Below are 21320 nucleotides of genomic sequence, written 5' to 3'. Positions count from 1 at the left end.
TTGAAGCGTATCCAGGATCGACAGTATGATGATCCCCATTTGTATGTCCTCAGAGACACGGTGCAGCGCGGAGGTTCCAAGCAGGTTACCTTAGGTGTTGATGGAGTTTTGAGATTGCAGGGTGAGTTTGTGTGCCTAATGTAGATGGGCTTTAGGAGTTAATTTTGGAGGAGGCCCATAGATCCCGATACTCTATTCATCCGAGCACTGCAAAGATGTATCAGGATTTGCGGCAACATTATTGGTGGCAGAGAATGAAGAAGGATATCGTTGCATATGTGGTTCGGCGTCTGAATTGTCAGCAGGTTAATTATGAGCATCAGAGGCCTGGTGGTTTATTTCAGAAGATTGAGCCTCCTGAGTAGAAGTGGGAGCGGGTCACTATGGATTTCGTTGTTGCACTCCCGCAGACTCAGAGGAAGTTCGACGCAGTATGGGTCATTGTTGATATGCTGAGCAAGTCAGCGTATTTCATTCCTATGGCAGTCTCCTATTCATCCGAGAGATTGGCTGAGATCTATATCCGGGAGATTGTTCGTCTTCATGGTGTGCTTGTGTCTATAATTTCGGACCGAGGTACGCAGTTTACCTCACGTTTTTGGAGAGCAGTTCAGCGAGAGTTGGGCACGCGGGTTAAGTTGAGCACGGTATTTCATCCTCAAATGGACGGGCAGTCCGAGCGGACTATTCAGATTTTGGAAGATATGCTCCGAGCGTATGTTATCGACTTTGAAGGCTCGTAAGATCAGTTTTTTCCTTTAGTAGAGTTTGCCTACAACAACAACTACTAGTCGAGTATCCAGATGGCCCCTTATGAGGCTTTATATAGTAGGCGGTGTCGGTCTCCGGTTGGATGGCTTGAGCCGAGAGAGGCTCAGTTGTTGGGCACGGATCTGGTTCAGGATGCCTTGGACAAGGTCAGGATCATTCAGGATAGGCTACGTATGTCTCAGTCCAGGCAAAAGAGTTATGCCGACCGCAAGGTTCGAGATTTGGCTTTCATGGTCGGTGAGCGGGTATTGCTTCGAGTGTCGCCTATGAAAGGCGTGATGAGATTCGGGAAGAAGGGCAAGCTTAGCCCTAGGTTCATTGGCCCGTTTGATATTCTTGATCGAGTGGGAGAGGTGGCTTATAGACTTGCATTGCCGCCGAGCTTATCAACCGTGCATCAAGTGTTTCATGTGTCTATGCTTCGGAAGTATCACGGCGATCCATCCCACGTGTTAGATTTCAGCATTGTCTAGTTGGACAAGGACTTGTCTTATGAGGAGGAGACGGTAGATATTCTAGACCGGCAGGTTCGTCAATTGAGATCGAAGAGTTTTCCTTTTGTTCGTGTTTAGTGGAGAGGTCAGCCCGCTGAGGCATCGACTTGGGAGTCTGAGTACGATATGGGGAGCCGTTATCCCCATCTTTTTCCCGACTCAGGTACTTCCTTCTTATGTTTGTTTGAGGACGAACAATTATTTTAGAGGTGGAGAATGCAAGTGAATTTAGTATTCTGAGGCCTAAAACCTCCCCTTTACCTCATCTTGATTTGTGTGCATGGTCCGGACCTATATCCGAAAAGCCTTCTATGTGAAAATATAAGAAAAGAAATTCTAGAGTTAAAATTTGATTATAGTTGACTTTGGTCAACATTTTGAGCAAACGGACCCGGATCCATATTCCGACTATCCTGGGAGGTCCGTATTAAAATATGGGACTTGGGCGAATGCCCAAAATGAATTCCGAGGTCCCAATCCTTAGAAATCAATTTTTGAAAGAAATGGTTTTACTGAATTATCTAAGAAATGAAGAAAAGAATTAATGTTTGAAATCATTGTTATCGGGCCCGTATTTTGGTTTCGGAGCCCGGTATAAACTTGTTATAGTATTTGAAAGATAACTATGAAATTTGGTGAAAACGGATGTCATTTGACGTAATTCAGGCCTTAATTGGGAAATTTGATGTTTAAAGGAGTTTTGAGAAAATTTCATTGATTGTGAGGTTTAATTCGATGTTTATGGTGTTATTTTGGCGATTTGATTGCACAATTAAGTTCGTACGATGTTATTGAGTTAGTATATATGCTTGGTTTGAAGTTCCGAGGGCTCAAGTGAGTTTCGGGTAGTTTCCGGGATGTCTTAGGCTTAAAAGCAGATGTTGCAACTTCAGAGAAGTTGCAGGTCTCTGAACCTACCAGTGCGGTCTGCAAGAAAATGTGTGCGACCGCGGAAGGGGCCAGTGCGGTCTGCAGTAGATTTTATGCGGTGCGTGGTGGAGGGCTGTGCGGCCGCAACCGACTTTGTGCGGTCCGCACAGGGGCACTGGGCTACAGTATCCTCAGGAAGGACTGTGCGGCCGCAGTCATTTTGTGCGGTCCGCATAGGAGGTCTGAGTGGGGTATAAATAGATGGGATTTTCAGTTATTTTCATTTTTTGAAACCACAAAAACATAAGAAAGGATTTTTCAAACAACCTTTCTTCTCCAAAACGTTGGTAAGTGATTTCTAACTCAATTTCTTCACTCCTTAACATCTTTTAAATGAATTCAACTCAAAATCAATGATTTTCATGGGGAAAATTGGGTGTTTTGGGTAGAACCTAGGTTTTTCAAAATTGGGGATTTGGACCTCGATTTGAGGTCTGATTTCAAAATAAATTATATATTTGAGTTCGTGGGGAAATGGGTAATCAAATTTTGGTTTGAACATTGGGTTTTGACCATGTGGGCTCGGGGGAGATTTTGACCTTTTGGGTAAAACTTTGGAAAATTCATTTTCATGCATTCAAATTGATTCATTTAGCGTTTATTGATGTAATTAAGTAACTTGTGACTCGACTAGAGCGAATTGGTGATGGAATCAAGGGGTAAAACTATAATTAAATCGTGAATTGTGTTCGTGGCATCGAGGTAAGTGTTTAGTCTAACCTTAGCTTGAGGGATTAGGAGTCGAGTCCTATTTGCTATGTGGTAATTATTTAGTACGACGTATAGGCATAATGACGAGTATCTATACGTTGGTGTCTAGCATGCCCGTGAGTCTTATATTGTGATTATCATGACTTCGTTGTATCTTTCATGCCTTGGTAATGGTTTCTACTTGTTGTGTATAGTTTGTGGAAGGAATTGCGACATATGCATATTGAGGAGCGTTGGCTCAAGTTGCATAACGAATTGTGAAAGTATAAGTGATAATTGAACCTCTAGAGCATTGACTCGAGTTGTGAAGAGAATTATGAAGTAAAAGTGAGAAATGAGAAGAGATCATTATGTTGTCGCCCTTGCCGGGCTATTGTTGATTTGTTTGTTATCTCCCTTGCCGGGATGTTGAGGTTATTGATAATGTTCCCTTGCCGAGATTTTTTTGTTGAATTGTTGTTCCCTTACCGGGATCTTTATTGCAATTTCATTTATTACCTTGCCCTATTGTTTGTGATTGTTGTTTGGTTGAGGAAGAGAGTTAAAGCACGAAAGGTGATGTCGTGCATTGTTTGTTTTGTGAGGAAGGAGCGTAAAGCACGAAGGGTGATGCAGTGCATTGTTTGTTTTATGAGGAAGGAGTGTAAAGCACGAAGGGTGATATCGTGTATTATTATGAGGAAAGAGTGTAAAGTACGAAGGGTGATGCCGTGTCGTACGATGTACCATTCCATGTTGATTTTATTGATTATATGGTGAGGAAAGAGAGTAAAAGCACGAAGGGTGATGCTGTGCACATTCTTATTATATAATTGCTTTGGTGAGGACGAAAGTAAAAGCATGAAGGGTGATGCCGTGCATTTGTTGATTTCTGATTCTTTGTTGATATCCGAGTTATATTGTTTCTTTCATTACTTGATGTCTTTCTATTCGGAATTGTTATCTCCCCCACAACATGCTCCCCCTCCTATATTGATTGGTTATTTCTGCATTTCTTTCCGCTGTATATTATTTTTGTACGCTTGCACAGGTTATTTGGTAGTCTGGTCCTAGCCTCGTCACTACTTCGCCGAGGTTAGGCTAGACACTTACCAGCACATGAGGTCGGTTGTGCTGATACTACACTCTGCACTATGTGCAGATCCCGGAGCAGCTCTTGGACCATAGTTTGGAGGCTACCTCCAGTCCACGCGGAGATCCAAGGTAGACCTACAGGCGTCCGCAGACCCTGACGTCTCCTCTATTCCTATTTCCTGTTTCATTTTCCTTTTATTCAGAAATAATGTATTGTCACTTTCTTCAAACTTTGTATGTAGTAAATCTTAGACCGTCTGTGACACGGTGACACCAGGTTTGGGTGGTTGAGACTTAAGTGATTGTAATAGACGTAGATTTCAGATATTTAATCGTTATCTTCCGCTTAATTATTTAAAGTTCCGTTGTTTTCCTATTATCGCCTTACATTTGTTATAAAGGAGTAATTGAGTAATGAAATAAATAGTTAATGATTGGCTTGCCTAGCTCACATTAGTAGGCGCCATCACGACTCCCGATGGTGAGAAATTCGGGTCGTGACACTTCTTTACCCCTAAGACCTCTACAACAGCTACCTTAAGGCAATCCGCAGTCATGGACTACATACTAGACGCATCCCCTCATACTCGTCCAGGCCCTCATAGCCGATAACTTCTCCCCTAACTCCTGAGCTTTGTCCTTGGTCAAGTTACCCCACTTGATCTTAGGTTGTCTGCACCCCGCCTTCTTCCTCCTACTCCTCTTGATCTCCATGTCCATAACTAGGAGCCTATGTAGGGTCGTAAGGTGCTCACTCGGGGTAACCTTGCAGTCAGTGCACAAACCTTTATTGCATTTCCTGCAGAGAAGATAATCAATCTAAGTCTTGCCTATTAAATTTCGAAAAGTGACCAGGTGCTCTTCCCTCTTCGGGAAACTTGAGTTAGCTATAACCAAATCAAAAGCTCTATCAAACTCCAACAGTGAATTACCTCCCTCATTCCTATCCCCAAAATCGTACCCGCCATGCACAACATCATAACCCCTAGCACTAGCCCCAATATGACCATTGAAATCTCCGCCAATGAACAACTTCTCTGCGTGCGGGATACTACGCACCATCTCGTCCAAATAATCCCAAAGTTGCTTCTTGACCTCCTCATTCAAACCTACCTGAGGAGCATATGCACTAATCACATTTATAGTAAACCCACAAACTACCAGCTAATACTCATCAACCTGTCATTTATCCTCCTAACCTTAACCACGAGCTCCTTGAGATCCCTGTCTACTAAAATACCCACCCCATTCTTACCTCCAGCGCTCCCTGAGTACCATAGTTTAAACCCGTCTAAATCTCGTGCCCTATTACCCTTCCATCTAGTCTCCAGAACACACGCTATGTTGATCTTCCTCTTCTGAACACACGCTATATTGGTATTATCATAAGCATAACTAATATATAGGAAATAGGAATCCATGGTATTAACAATGCATTGAGTTTTAATTCATGCATTAGCTTAGTTAAAGATAAAACTGTCCTTCAGAATTTATGCTTGATTAAAATATGCTATTATATTAATGCAGGTTTAAAATAATCCAAGAAGTGGAAAATAAAATTATATTCCTAGTAAATAAATAAATACTTAGCATATTTATAAATAAAAAATTTAGTTCTACACTAGAATATAGGTAGATAAATCAAATAATTTTTTTAACCCGTTTCATATAAAAACATTCCTCAACATATGTTTCTTTTAAAAACATAAAGTGATGGACTGTTTATGAGGGTATTTTTGTAAACAAATAATTCTTTTAGAAATTGTACAATGCTCTAATATATCGAACCAAACAATGAATAAGAAATATGTCAGCATAACTAATGCAAACATAACTAATACCAACATTACTAATACACCATCTAGCATTATTCTTATGCACTCTACCAAACAATCCCTGAGGCTTAAAATTTGAAGATCTTCTCTGTTCACTAGCTCATCCTGCTTAGAGCTAGAGCAATTTCCTTCTTGCTCCCTCTATTGTGACCATTTCCAATTGGCTAACCATCTTATTTCATGTTTATCCAGCTGACGGATAGCTAATATTTACGTGAAAATAATATGGGTTAGCCAGTTTTCGGACTGATAAGTAAAAAATAGCCAGCATTTACAAAGTCATTAAAAAATAGTCACTATTTTGAAATACGGAAAGTTCTAGTATAATATGTTGGATTATGGAGCTCCTGCTTATAATTTTCAGCATATTATGTTGGAACTCCAGCACACGAAACGTTTCAGCATAATATACTGGACATTGGAGCTCATGCGTATAAATTTAAGGATATTTTTGTTCATATTTTATTTTTACATGAAAAAATAACTAAATTTTGATTACTTTTGAAATTGTGACTATAATTTAATTACCAGTAGTAAATCTGGCTATTTCTGTTTTTTCCCGCAATATTTACTTTTGTTGGCCCAATTTTTATTTGTCTGGTCCAATATGCCTATATAAGTTTGGGTAGAAATGACACCAGGTAGCCACTCTAAAGGGTTGCTATTTAAGAATTAACCAATGCGTCTTGAGTTTCAGGTTTTCAATTCAATTTTTCAAGATAAAAATTTCCGGAATTATTTTGAAGTTAAGATTTTTAGTTTAAAATTTAAGGACAAAATAAGTATTGGCTAATCTCTAAATAACACCCTTAAAAATAGTTATCTGTGCACTTGCCCCTAAGTTTGGCATGTTTTTATTGAGACTTGAGAGTAATCTGATTTCATAAAAATAGTTTACAAATCTATAATATATTTATTGGCTAGATGGTGAGATAGTTCGACTATATAGAACATAAAAAGATCAACATAACATTCCACTTGAAAATGAATTGTAAAAGATTTTATTAGGCAATAGAGGTTGAAACCCCAATATCGTTACAATGACAAACAACTATGTACAGTCAGAAATAAAGATTTTATTAAAATTCTCTCAATTATTGATATATATATATTTTTTCTCTTTAAATTGTTTTCTTTTGCTTTCTTGTTTCCACCATAGTGGATCTTCTCCCAATTTGTCTTTGTCCTCCAATTTTTCCTTGCCAATAATCCTCTACTTTTGTAGTTTCTTCTTCACTTACCCAGCCTTCTTTCATCAATTTCTGTTGGTAGTACCTAAATCCCACATACAACATAAAAACTGCAAAAAAAAAAAAAAAAAAAAAAAATTATATGTTGATTAACCTGAATTTTCATTCAAAAAAATGTTTGAAGTTTTATCCGAGTAAAAATGAGCAGCCCGGTGCCTAAAGTATTCACTCAGGGATCGGGGAAGGGCCGCAACCCAGAGTATGATATAGATATCATACCCTAATGAAAGCATTAGTGACTGTTTCCACGGCTCGAACACGTAATCTATAGGTCACACGAAGACAACTTTAACGTTGCTCCGAGACTACCCTTCTAAAGTTTTATTCAAGTAGGCAGTAAAAATTGCAGCTGCATAAATAGAAATAAAAGAAAAAAATAATTTTTTCGCGAAAATTAGTGATTTTACCTGCCCAAATTCTAGCAGCAATTGAAGATAAATTCCAAACGAGTGTGAATATTGCAAATGCAACTGCTTTCTTGTGAGTACATGATTCCCAAGCATCTCGAAAGCGTCTAATCCAAAATGTACCTTCATATTGCATTTGCACGTTATAAAAATAAAATAAATTATTTTAAAATAAAATAAAATAAAACAAATCCACGAAATACAAAGTTTTAGAAAAGAACAAGACATCAAAAGTTTCTTGAAATTATCTAATTTTTTTAGAGAGTTAAGAGTTTAATTTCTATATATTAATAATATAAAAAACTTAAAAATAAAGGTAATTATCATAATAAATGAATTAGTCGCCTAAAAGATAAGCTTATGATCTGATGTAACAAATTAAATTACAATATATCTTTCTAATGAAATTTGAGGTAGACTTGTATTATTATTATTATATATTTCTCCATCTATCAACAATTTAGACATAAGATTAAGAAAATCTAATATGTGATGCAAGATTAGGTAGCCAAACATTAATACCATATAAAAATAAATTAAGCTTTTTCTTGCATTATCTTTAATAATGTAGAGAAAAAAAATAAGAGGATAATAAAATGGATTGATAAAGATTGAAATGGACCGCTTTCTTTTATTGCACTCATTAATGCAACAAAAATAATAATGTGACTCCATTTATAACCAACTACGGAAACGGATCAAGAATTTAAACGGTATGAGTTTCACCTTTAAAGTTATTAATATTGAACTTATTATATTTTTAAAGGCTTCATATATAATATTAATATATAATTTTTGTAATTTTTATACATAAATTTATACTCTGAATTAAAAGTTATAAATTCGATTAACCCTTAACTTTAATGCTACGTTACTAGTTGACAAATTTACAAAAGAGACGTTATGTATTAGTTCATCCAGTGACGTATACTGCAAATTTATTAAATATTCCAAATTTTGGTAAGGGAAAAGCCCCACCATTGTACTTGGTGAGGTTGAAAATCTGTTTAACGGTATTATATTCGATTTAGAAATTCTGAATTCCCTATACATCTTCACCAACCAAAATTAAAAAAAATTAAAAAAATAGAGCCGGTAAATTTATTTTTTCATTATAATACTTGCCAGATCTTAGTTTCTACTATCTGCATTTTTAAAAATTGTCTTTGAATTATACTTGCAAAGCATTGTTCAAAGAGAGAGTATAAAAAGGATTTAATGGGCGTTTGGACATAAGAATTCTAAAATTCTGGAAAAAGTGAAAAAAAAATTCAAGTGAAAATAATATTTGAAAATTAGAGTTGTGTTTGGACATGAATACAATTTTGGGTTGTTTTTGAATTTTTGTAAGTGATTTGAAGTGAAAATTTTGAAAAATAGTCTTTTGAAGTTTTTCAAATTTTCGAAAAAACTCAAAATTCATCTTCAAGTGAAAATTGAAAACTTTATGGCCAAACACCGATTTCGAAAAAAAATATTTTTTTTTCAAATTTTTGTATGGCCAAACGGCCCCTTAATTTACACATATACATTGGCAATGTAATTTTTTTTTCATGTTATTGGTATATTTTACCTTGTAGTAACAAGCAATTTTATGTATTTTCTAAGTTACTAATTTCACTTCATATAAAAGTTTATCTGTAATTATCTTTTAAATAACCTAATAATGTAAATATTATTTTAAACTATTAGTGGTGTATATAAGTAAAAAACTGATATAAAAAAGATTTAATCTGTATATATGCGCCGATAATGTAAAAGATTTTCACTTATTCAATGTATTTTAATTTGTTATAACGAGTAACTTATCTATTTTCTAAGTTGTTAATTCCTTCTTAGTTTAAAATTTTATCTGTAGTTATTTTAGAAATAATTAAATAATAAAAGAAAAAGAAGATGAAGAAGAAGAGCATGGTAAATATTTTTTTTTACCATAGGCAGTTAACTGAGTGGAATAAGAAGAACAGACTTTTGGTACAATGAAAACTCCAAAAAAGCCTGCAAAACAGCCAAAAAAACAAGTGTCAGCAACAACTATGGTAAGTGAAAAAGTAAAAAAGAATGTTTAGTAAAATTTCGTGGAGTCTATGAAGGATAGTGTGTACGCAGACTACCTTGATATTTTTCTAAAATTGTTCATTCAGAAATTGTACATACATCTATTTTTATTTAGTTTTTATAAATTTTATTCAAAAAAATTTAAAGAATAAATATTCGAATTTATACTATTCCTTCCGTCTCAATTTATGTGAAATTATTCGGATTTTGAGAATTAAATAAATTATTATATGACCGTTTTTCATATGTCTTTTAAATATTTTAAATTATTAATTATTGCGTAAAAGTTATATGTTCAAATACATAATCAAAATTAAGAAGTTTAATCCCGAAAAACGAAAAATATCACTATAATTGAGATAAAAATAATAATAATTAAATAATTTAACTCTTGTACTTCGAACCCTTTGCATATAAAATTCACATCTAACAATTCTCACTAAAAAACACTTCCCAAGTTTCATTCTCTTAGGGTAATTTATTTAACTTTTTTACCAATAAAATGAAAAGAAGTAAAAATACAACAGTGAAAAAACATGTTTTAACTTTTAACCATGTTAGAAGCAGAAAAAACTCACCTAATTTGGACATTTTCCAAATAGTTATGGAGCTGCCACATCTAGCCAAAATAAACAGCAGAACTGCCATCTGTAGAGGCAAAATTTTGTCAATTTTCAAATAGTTGAAGTCAGATCAATTATTATTATTTTATTTTAAAATAATACAAAGAAATGAAATGGGAAATTTTGGATTTTTCTTTACCTTCATTGTAGTAGCAGGATCCCCAGAAAAAAGGGCTCTAATTTTCAAGAGACATTCATTTATGTAAGGCAGTATCAATTTCAGTATCCACATTGCTTCTTCTTCTCCTACTATATATTCACTTGACTCATTTATATTATTGGCACCCCTATTAAATAAATAAATAAATAAATAAGAAAAATTAGATCAAAGAAATAATTTTTCCTTAAAAGAAAATGGGGCTAATTTCATTGTCATTGCCTCATTGGATGTTATCCGCTATAATAATAAAGTCATAGAAATATTTTTTGGTAGAAATGACATCAAGTAGCCATCATAAAGGGTTGATATTTAAGAATTAGCCAGTATGTCCCGAATTTAAACTTTTTAGTTCAATTTTCGGGACAAAAGTATCATGAATTGTTCTGAAGTTAAGATTTTTAGCTTAAAATTTCAGAAGAAAATAAGTACTGGCTAATCTCAAAATAACATCCCAGAGAATGGCTATTTGTGCACTTTCACCTATTTTTTGCCACATTAAATATTATAACATTAAAGAAGTAACGGAACAACTAGCTTTATCTGCTATAACATTAAAGTTTTTTTGGAAAATTCCAAAAGTAAACCCGCAGTCACTATCCTTTGGATGTGCACCAGGTAACATGTTCACTATGCAATAGATCGTAAAGATGTAAACCACACAGGAAATGTAAACCGCACTAAGCAAGCTCGGAGCGACGAGCTCTGAGTGACGGCTGGTGAGGCCAGGGGAATCGTTTTCAGATCTTTCATGTGGGAAACTATTCACCCAACCAACTCAGCCAATCCTTACATGCCTATAACATTAAAGTTACAACTAGCTTTTGTCGCATTACAGTAATTGAACTTTAACTGCTGTAACAATTTTTTACCTGTGAATATTGAGGGATCTAAAGAGAAAGATTGCAGCAAGATAGACCAGACCCAAGTAGGAAAGAACAGAAATGAAGCTGTAAAAAAAGACAAATCAATAATTTTAGTTACTAGTATTCTTTTTGGTTATTTCAAGAATCAAGAAAGGAAAATCTGATTTTTTTTTCTAAGTGTAAGTTCTGAATTACCTGATACTGAGATCTTGAGTATATGAAGATGAAATGATGACAAAAGTTCCAATTCCAAAGATTAATGCTGATTTTGATGCATCTCTCCACATTACCAAATCAACTAAAGAAAATGTCCAAAACAAAGAACAGAAAATCAAGTCCAACATTTGCAGAATTACATTGAAATTTAAAGAAACTATAAAACAAAAAAAAAGAGAAATTACCAAAGCTTTGTAATTTGCTATGTTGTCTTGGAATTGTGTGAAATTCATCTGAAGTTGGAACTGACAATGTAGCATAAAATGAGGGTGAATTCAGAACATAACCTTAAGAAAACAACAACAATAAACCTAGTAAAATCTCAAAAGTGGGGTATGGAGCGGGTACGCACGGGGCGAAGCTAATAGCCCGCTACAGGTTCAGCCAAACCCAGTAACGTTTGTTCAAACAGTGTATTTGTGTTAAAAAATTATTAAATATGTAGAAATATTAAATTTAGAACCTAGTTATTAACATTTGAAATCACTGTTCTGAAATCTAGAGCCCATAAGGTTAAAATTCAGGCTCCGCCTCTGTGTACGCAAACCTTTATCACCTCGGGAAGATAGAGACGCTGTTTTAAACGGACACTCGACTCATGGGAAAAAGTAAAAAGAAGCAGTAACATAAGCAGAACACAACCTTAAAAAAACAAAATGATAGAAAAAAGAAAAAGCATTAAGGAAATTAAATTTACCTGATTTGGTTCTTGTTGGACTTTGAAGATGAATTTTGGCTTGGCCTGGAATTGGAGGAGACTGTTTCTTGATAATTGGAGAAATGGGAACTGATTTTTCATTGCTAATTTGAAGTTTTTTCTCTTCAATTACAACCTTTTTAGGCTTATTTTCTGCTACATTAATCTCTTTAACATCAACACTTAATTCCTTTTCAATTTCCTCATCAAAAACCTCATCCAATTCTTCTTCATTTTCTTCATTTTCAAGATTCAACTTTTCTTTATTACTACACTTGACTTGAGATTCTTTACAATTTTCTTCATTGCTTGTTATAACTTTCTCTTCACATATACCAAATTCTTTACAATTTTCTTGATTTTCAAGATTCTTTTTTGACTCCTCTACACCAACACCAACAACAACAACCTTATTTTCCTCAAAATTCTTACATTTCTCTTCAACTTCTTTACTTGTAACTGATTTTGCTTTCACCAGCTGAACTGAATTCCTCAAATTCCCATTAACAGACATAGATTTTACTTTCCTTAATTCAGAATTCTTCTCATTTTCATCCTCTTTTCCTCCATTATTAGCCTCTGATTTCACTTTCCTTAATAATACACTTGATTTCTTGTTCTGAATTGAACTTTTCTTCATTTCTTCAGTTGAAACTGTACTCAATTCTTTACACTGTTCATCCAAATTCTTGCTCAATTCAGATCTTTTTCTTGAAATCTGAATTGGGTTCCCTTCAAAATTACTCTCAGATTTCCAAGTTTTTCTCTTGCCACTCATCACACCACCAACACCAAGATTGGATTTTGACCCCATTTTCAACTTTTTGTCTACTTGATTTGTTTCACTAGTAGTACTAATTATAGTAGTAGTAGTACTAGTTTTCTCATCATTTTTTACTTCTGGGGTTTCTTCTTCTTTTTCACTGTTGCTATATACTTTGATCCCACCTTTGACTTCATCATATTTCATCCTATTTTCCCATACAGAACCTGACATTACACCATTTCTTGAAATTTTGCTCCTTCTCTTATTAACCACTTCCATTTTTCTTTTCTTTTTTCTCCTTTTGTTACTAATGATTCTTGATTATAATGAGGAGTTTTGGTGGGGTTAGGGGGTAGGGTGGGGTGTCACTGGTTGTGTATTAATGGAGTAACAAATTTCAGCTGAAGATATTGAGAGGGGTGTGATGAAAGTTATGAATAACATTGGGATCCCATAACACCAGAAAGAGAGAGAAGAGAAGTGTATTCATTTTTGTTTTTTCTTCTTTTGGCTCTTTTTAATGTGGTGATTTCATTTTTCATTTTTTTTCTTTTCTTTTTGTGAGTTTAAGTTCTTTTTATACCATTTGGACTAAGATGATATCGAGTGACCACTTCAGTTTAAGAGGAGTTGTTCTGATGGTAAGCAACTTTCACTTACAACCAAGAGGTTGTGAGTTCGAGTCACCAAGAGTAAGGTGGGGAGTTCTTGGAGGGAAGGATGCCGAGGGTCTATTTGGAAACAGCCTCTCTACCCCAGGGTAGGGGTAAGGTCTGCGTACACACTACCCTCCCCAGACCCCACTAGTGGGATTATACTGAGTTGTTATTGTTGTTGTTGTTGGACTAAGATGATATCGGAAACAACCTATTTATCTTAATCTATGCTTACACATTACTTTTTCTAGACTTCACTTTTATGGAATTATACTGAGATTATTGTTATTGTTGTTGTTATTATACAGACTAAGATGATCGACACTAATGGGGAAGTGTACAAATAGTCATTCTTAGGGTTGTTATTTAAGGATTAGTTAGCACTTATTATGTCCTGGAATTTTGAATTAAAAATCTTAATTCAGGGTATTTATGTCCCAAAAATTAAATAGAAAAACTAAAATTTAGAATATACATTGGTTAATTCCTAAATAGAAGCCCTCTAGAGTGGTCACCGCCTACCTAGTGGCATTTACACACAATAAGAGGTATCTAAACTCTAGTAATCCTAATTGATAACTTAAAAATGTACCCTATCCATTTTAATTGATGTGTCTTATTTTTATTTTTTATTTATTTAAAAATGTCACCTTTTTATAGTAAACTTTTAGTTTGAACACTCTCAGGTTATCTTTAATGACACTTCTCTTATAATTAAGACCATAAAATTCAAAGAATATTTTTAGTATGATAATTTAATAGTGTAATATATAAAAAATATTTTATATTTTTAAAATTGGTGTTCAGTAGACTAAGACACAAAAATTAAATGAAAAAAATAAATAACCTACTATAATTAATTAAATATATTATCCGTGTAAGCATTATCTATAACTTCTATAATTATATTCTTCTGGTCCACAATAAGTGACTATTTTACCTTTGACACATCCATTAAGAAAATACGAACTTCTAGAGAAAAAAATATATTTAGTAAATTAATCTTAATTATTGTTACTTTGACACATTAAAATATGTAAATAAGGGCAAATTTTGAAAAAATAAAATTAATTTTGTCTTGATTATGTAAATAAACACTTATTTTGGATCAAAATAAAAAGGTAATTTGGTCACTTATTGTGAGCGGAAGAAGTACGATATAAGATAAATCCTTCTCTCATTTATTCTTCGGCAAAGGGCTAAATATACCTCTCTACTTTCAAATATTATTTACATGTACACTTCGTTATACTATTGGGCTATCCATACCCCTACCGTCATACTTTGGAACAAAAATACCCCTATTATCATACTTTGAAACAAAATACCTGATTTTGGATGTAGTGCCATGTGGCAACACCAGATTAAATGACCCATTTCTTCTTTTTTTTTACGCGATCCATTTTTAAAAAATCCCACAACCCAACCCTTATTTTCATTTTTTTCTAGTTTTTTTTTAAATTTTATTTTTTAAAAAACGAAAATATTTTGTTAAAAAACAAAACAAAATAATTCAGCTTTTACAAATTTATTTTTCCAATTTTTACAAAACAAAATTCTTTTAAAAAAATGAAAAAATGAAAAAAATATTTTTCAAAAACGAAAATAATTTGTTGAAAATAATGTTTTCAGTTTTTTTTAAAAAAATATTTTGTTATAAACTGAATTTATTTTGTAAAGGGTTTTAGCTTCTTTGGGTTCTATAAATAAAGGATTTTTTATAAGGTATACGAAATTTTATTTAACATATGAAACGAAAAAGAAGGAAGAGAGTGGTGGGTCTGGGGGGGGGGGGAGGTAATTTTAGGTAATATAGCAAAATTAATGTGTATAAATATGAGGATAAAAAGAATAAAACAAAAAAAATATTTTCGTTTTTTTTAAAACTGAAAAAGTTAATTTCAACAAAATATTTCCGTTTTTGAAATATATTTTTTCATTTTTTCAGTTTTTTAAAAGAATTTTATTTTGTAAAAACTGGGAAAACAAATTTGTAAAAACAGAATTTTTTTTAACAAAATATTTTGTTTTTTAAAAACTGAAATTTACAAAAAAAACTAGAAAAAAAATGAAAATAGGGGTCAGATTGTGGGTTTTTTTTAAAAGTGGACCGGGTAAAAAAAAGAAATAGGTTGTTTTAATCTGGTGTTGCCACGTGACACTCCATCTAAAATAGGGGTATTTTTGTTTCAAAGTATGATAATAGGGGTATTTTTGTTCCAAAGTATGACGATAGGGATATGAATAGCCTAATAATATAACGAATGGTACAGATAAACAATATTTGAAAGTAGAAGGGTATATTTAGCCATTTTCCGTTTATTCTTTTTTGTAGCAAAAAAGAAGAGCACAGAAAAGTGGAAAAGGGTAAAAATAAATCTAAGGGAATAATGTGGGAGTAATGATGAGGTAAATGAGGGGAATTATAGATCCTTTGGTATTTTGTACACCCACTTTTATGTCAAATGATCTGTGTGACTCTCTTTAACCGAGGCTAACAAAAGTCTTGCTTCTCACATGGCATGCCTTTGTTTGCCTTTGTACTTTTACTACCAAAAATTCTTTCTTATTTTCTTCCTCTTCAACAATTATTTACGTTTTTCGGTCCACTTTAAGTAATTTTTTGACTATTTTCATACATATTAAAGAATTTATATTTTAGTATTAATTAACAATATACGTGATCATATTAACCTTGATTTATACATTAGAAATACAACAAATACTCCTAGGCTCTTTACTCCAAAGGACAACTTAAAAAAAAAAGTTAATTATTTCTTGATATTTGAAAAAACAAATATTGTAGATCACAAAAAGGACTAAAAAATCAGTTAAAGTGGACCGGAGAGAGTATGACATTTTAATGCAAATAATAGCTTATTCTACCACATAGATAGGGGCGGAGCTAGAAGTCAAAGTATGAGTTTGGTCGAATCTAGTAACTTTTGTCCAAACTCTATATTTGTATTAAGAAATTCATTAAATATGTACGAAAATGAGATCCAGAACCTTCTTACTAACATCTTATGTCGTTATCCTAGAATTTATAACGCATAAATTTCAAATCCCTTAGATATCAGTATATGTACATTCATACATAGGCAACTTTTACCGAATAGAAAAAGAAAACCAAGTTTAGGTTTTTCTTTTTTCCCGTTAGACATACAACAACAACAACAACAACAACAACAACAACATATCTAGTCCAATCCTACAATTGGAGTCTGGGAAGGGTAATGTTTATGCAGACCTTGCCCATTGTGGATGCAGTGGGGTAGTTACTAATTCAAGTGAGTCCATAACTTTTGGCGTGGATTAAAAATTTATGTATAAAAATTTACTAAAATTACAAAAATAATAGATTTGAACCTATAACTTTAAAAATATAATGGGTTCAATGTTAAAAATCTTAAAAGTTGAACCCATAGAGTTTAATCCCGGCCGCATCTGACCTTACCCCTATCCGGTAAAAATAGAGAAGTCATTTCCGGTACACCCTGATCAACAACAAGAGAAAAAGAAGAACGAGAAAGAGGGGGAGGAGGAGGAGGAAGAAGAAGACGAAAAAGAAAGAAGAAAAGTAAAGAAGAAAAAAAAGAGGAAAACGAAGAAATAGCACCAAATCAGTAACAATAGGAAAATAAAATAACTGAAGCGAACGAACAATATGACACACAAATTTGTATTCGCACCGAATAAAAAGGATTATTAAGGAGGAAAACAATCTCAAAATCTTCAATTTCATTTTTCATTTAAACTCCGAAGTGCATAGACAAACTAAAATTTTGCACCAGTAGGCTTTGATTTATTGTATACACGTTTTTCTACTTCTTTCATTTACATTAAAAAAAAAAGTTAGAAAAACAATATGCGCATCCAGGGAATCGAACCCTGGTCAGTACCGTGGGAGGGTACTATGATACCACTACACCAGATGCGCTGTTTATTTGGCAATTTTCGATTCTTAGAAATTATAATACAATACCATCAACATATGATAACTGTTCAACCAATAAATTTTTTATATCTCCTATTATATTGGGTGTCCTCAAAAAGTTACAAAAAGAAAATCTACTAAGTAAAACTCATAAAAATGTATAATAATGATGAAAAGTCTCTCATTTTGAGATCAAAAGAGTAATACTAGTCTGCAGAGACGAATTTAAAATTTAAACTTTATGAGTTCGACTTTTAAAATTTTTAACATTGAACTCATTATATTTTTTAAGTTATGGGTTCAAATCTATTATTTTTACAATTTTAATGAATTTTTATATATAAATTTTTATTCAACATCAAAAATTATGAGTTTAATTGAACTCGTACTGTCTGGGGAGTATGATCCCACTTAGTGGGGTCTGGGGAGGGTAGTGTGTACGCAGATCTTACCCCTACCCTAAGGTAGATAGACTGTTTCCAAATAGACCCCCGACATCTTACCCTCCAAGAACTTCCCACCTTACTCCTGGGGAGACTCGAACTCACAACCTCTCGGTTGGAAGTGGGGGTTGCTTACCATCAGAGCAACTTATTGTGATGTAGCTAAATTTTACTAGTTTGTGTTCTTTACACTCAAGTCAAGGTGCATTCTACTCGATGATTAAAACTAATATTTAAAAAAAAAAAAAAAACTATTTGCTTAGTACTCTAGCTTTTCTATTACACCAGTGCATTGTACTCCTCGATCGCGTCATAAAAAGCAAATAATATAAATATTTTATTTCTTAAAGTTATAAAATAGAAAAAATGCACTACAACTAGTATAATAGCCTGCTGAGAAAATGTTGGGTTAGCTAGGGTCAATTCATAGATCAACTTCTAATAATGAATGGTTAAAAAGAAAAAAGTTACTCTCTCTCTATTTTAATTTAAATGACATATTCCGCTTATCAAGAGTCAATCTATATAAATTTTTATTGTAACGATCCAGCCGGTCGTTTATGTATTATGACTTACCGGGTTAGTTGGTTCGGGTTCGGAGTGATTTCGGAGAGAATTGAGACACTTAGTCTCTTAATTGGAAGTTTAAGTTGGAAAAGTTGACCGGATGTTGACTTATGCGTAAACGACCCCGGATTTGAATTTTTATGGTTCCGTTAACTCCATTAGGTGATTTTGAACTTAGAAGCGCGTCCGAAATGTGATTTGAAGGTCCGTAGTAGAATTAGACTTGAATTGGCGAAAGTTCAAATTTTGGCGAATTTGATCGGCAGTAGAAATTTTGATATCGGGGTCGGATTCGATTTTTAGGAACTGAAATCAATTTGTGGTGTCATTTATGACTTGTGTGCAAAATTTGAGGTCAATCGGACGTGGTTTGATAGGTTTCAGCATCGTTTGTAGAATTTGGAAATTTCAAAGTTCATTAGGCTTGAACCCGTGTGTAATTCGTGTTTTTGATGTTGTTGGAGGTGATATGAGGATTCGACTAAGTTCGTATGATGTTATGGGACATGTTGGTATGTTTGGTTGAGGTCCCGAGGGCCTCGGGTAAGTTTCGGGTGGTTAACAAATCATTTTTGGCCTTGGTGAGATAGCTGATATCTGCTGCTGCATTTTTCTGGTTTCCTCTTACGCGTTAGCGAAGAGTGTTTTCTGAGCTAGCGAGATTTTGTTCTATGCATTTGCAAGGGAGAGGACACGACGTGAAGGTATGTCAGTGTGCGCATTGCGAACGCGTGAATGGTGTTGCGTTCGTGAAGAGGAGTGAGGCAACTGGGGACCCCAAATCTTTGGTCTACGCGTTCGCGAGGTGTTGGCCGCATTTGCGATGGGTTGAGCTGGTAAAGCTTCATGTTCGCCAAGACTAAATCTAAGAGGTAGTCTGAGTTGGTCTACGCTAACGTGAGAGGACGATCGCGTTGGCAAAGAAAAAAATCTGAGCAAACAGTATTAATTTAAAAACGAGGGTTTAAACCAATTTTTCATATTTTGAGCTAGAGATCACGAATTTGGGCGATTCTTGAAGGAATTTTTGTGGAGTTGATTGGGGTAAGTGATTCTTACTTGGTTTGGTTAAATCCCATGATTATATCCTTAATGTCATGACCCAAATCGGAGGGCCGCAACGGGCACCCGATGCGTTACCCAACCGAGTACCAACGTAACGTATCTTTCTTGTCATACCATCATAGGTAAATGGCCCGGAAGGACCATCATGATATAACCAGAATAAAACATAAGGGAATACTTGACATAGGACGACCCAACATGTAATACAAACTTATACAAGTGACATACGATCCTGTAAAACCAAAATGTACACTAGTACACTGAACATAGGCCGACAAGTTCATATAATCTTTCATATACATGACATGTGTTTACAAGCCTCTAAGAGTACATACACATCATAAAGGTCGGGACAGGGCCCCGCCATACCAATCAATACATGTCCAAATCATACTGACCAAATAGGCAACTCGGGGGCAAGTGGAGTGCACCAACACCTTCCGTTAAGCTGATAGCCTACTAGGAGGAATATCAACCTATCTATCGGGACCTGCGAGCATAAAATGCAGCGTCCCCGGTAAAAGGGACGTTAGTACGAATAAAGTACCGAGTATGTAAGGCAGGAAAGCATAAACAAGAACAGTAATGTAAGAGAGATAGAGGAGATATAACCTGTAACATCTGAGTGCCTCTGGGGGCTACTGACATGAAATTCATAATACATATACATACATAAACTTTTTTAAAAACATACGCCTCTGTGGGCATCATCATCATCATACCGTACCCGTCCTCAAAGAGGATTTGGTAAAAATGTACCCGACCATCATAAGGCTCGATAGAATCGTATCCGACCACGTGGAGCTCGGTAAACTCAACTGATCAATGATTGCACAATAGGTGTCGTACCCGGCCAACTATAACACGGCTCGGTAGAGTAAAATAGATACTATACATAATACACGCTAGACTCGTGGAATCACATTCTAAACCTTTCGGAGTGACTTAGTGTTGTTGCACCTTCGATTAACATTATGGCCATCTATACCCTCAATAAGAACCTCAGTAAGATTCAAGAATCATACACACTTGCTTAGAATAACTTTATAAGGAAAGAACAACATATATAACCTTAGTAGCTAGGAGTAGATCCGTTATGAAATAGCATATCGTTTATGTTCGTTTCATTTTAGATCATGCCAAAAGAAAGAAAGAAGTGCCCTAATATACCTTAAACCCGTTGGGTCCTTAATACCTTCCAAGCAACTCTTCAAACAAGTCAACTCAATCTATCATAGTATAAGGAGATTCAAAATCAGTGTTGAGCAAAGGCTAAGTTTGTAACTTAAGCTAGTAGCTCATTTACGTAAATTCGGGAAGCATCTCTCCGGTAACAAGGGCCTCCTCCAATACCATATACCAACAATAACAACCGGAGAAATCCATCAACATATAAATATCAATAACAAGACACCATATAACAACAACAAATCACAACTACTTCACGACGAGCGGCAAGCTCCGATTGGAATCCGTATAACCCATATCACCCCTTATAGACTTCTTACATTAAATTAATAGTATCATTAACATGATAATGAAGTCATTCATCAATGATTCCATCCTTACACCATATATTTATAACAAAGGAAACAATTCTCAACTCCAACTATCTTCAATTAGTAACTTGATTCACTAGTTCATGTCTACTCCATCCATTTAACTCAATCAACATCAAGATAACCTTAAGCACATGCAAGAACACAATACACATACCTCCTACAGTAACTTCAAGTCAAAATCCAAGTTATATTCAGCTTACAACCCTCAATGGCAATACAACACCATAGAAGTGAC

At 34.3% G+C, this 21320-nt stretch overlaps 2 protein-coding genes and 1 non-coding gene across 3 annotated transcripts; all 3 read right to left on the bottom strand.

Annotated features, from left to right (window-relative positions):
• Window positions 1–4799: 4799 nt before the first annotated feature.
• LOC107791235 (uncharacterized) lies at window positions 4800–5401 on the bottom strand. Its single transcript, XM_016613257.1, has 2 exons — window positions 5180–5401; window positions 4800–5093 (listed from the first exon to the last, which is right to left on the bottom strand). The coding sequence occupies exons 1-2, from the start codon at window positions 5399–5401 to the stop codon at window positions 4800–4802; spliced, it is 516 nt and encodes a 171-aa protein (XP_016468743.1).
• Window positions 5402–6793: 1392 nt separating this feature from the next.
• LOC107791236 (uncharacterized) lies at window positions 6794–13361 on the bottom strand. Its single transcript, XM_016613258.2, has 9 exons — window positions 12090–13361; window positions 11578–11637; window positions 11372–11474; window positions 11183–11260; window positions 10293–10440; window positions 10109–10178; window positions 9405–9470; window positions 7473–7595; window positions 6794–7115 (listed from the first exon to the last, which is right to left on the bottom strand). The coding sequence occupies exons 1-9, from the start codon at window positions 13132–13134 to the stop codon at window positions 6937–6939; spliced, it is 1872 nt and encodes a 623-aa protein (XP_016468744.1). The 5' UTR covers window positions 13135–13361; the 3' UTR covers window positions 6794–6936.
• Window positions 13362–17380: 4019 nt separating this feature from the next.
• On the bottom strand, window positions 17381–17451 carry TRNAG-CCC (transfer RNA glycine (anticodon CCC)). Its single transcript has one exon. It is a non-coding gene; the product is annotated as a tRNA-Gly (tRNA).
• Window positions 17452–21320: the final 3869 nt, after the last annotated feature.

The sequence above is a fragment of the Nicotiana tabacum genome, chromosome 9 (genome assembly GCF_000715075.1).
Source record: "Nicotiana tabacum cultivar K326 chromosome 9, ASM71507v2, whole genome shotgun sequence".
Lineage (NCBI taxonomy): Eukaryota > Viridiplantae > Streptophyta > Magnoliopsida > Solanales > Solanaceae > Nicotiana > Nicotiana tabacum.
The sequence above is the reverse complement of the archived record's forward strand: the minus strand, read 5'-3'. Positions and strand labels throughout refer to the sequence as shown.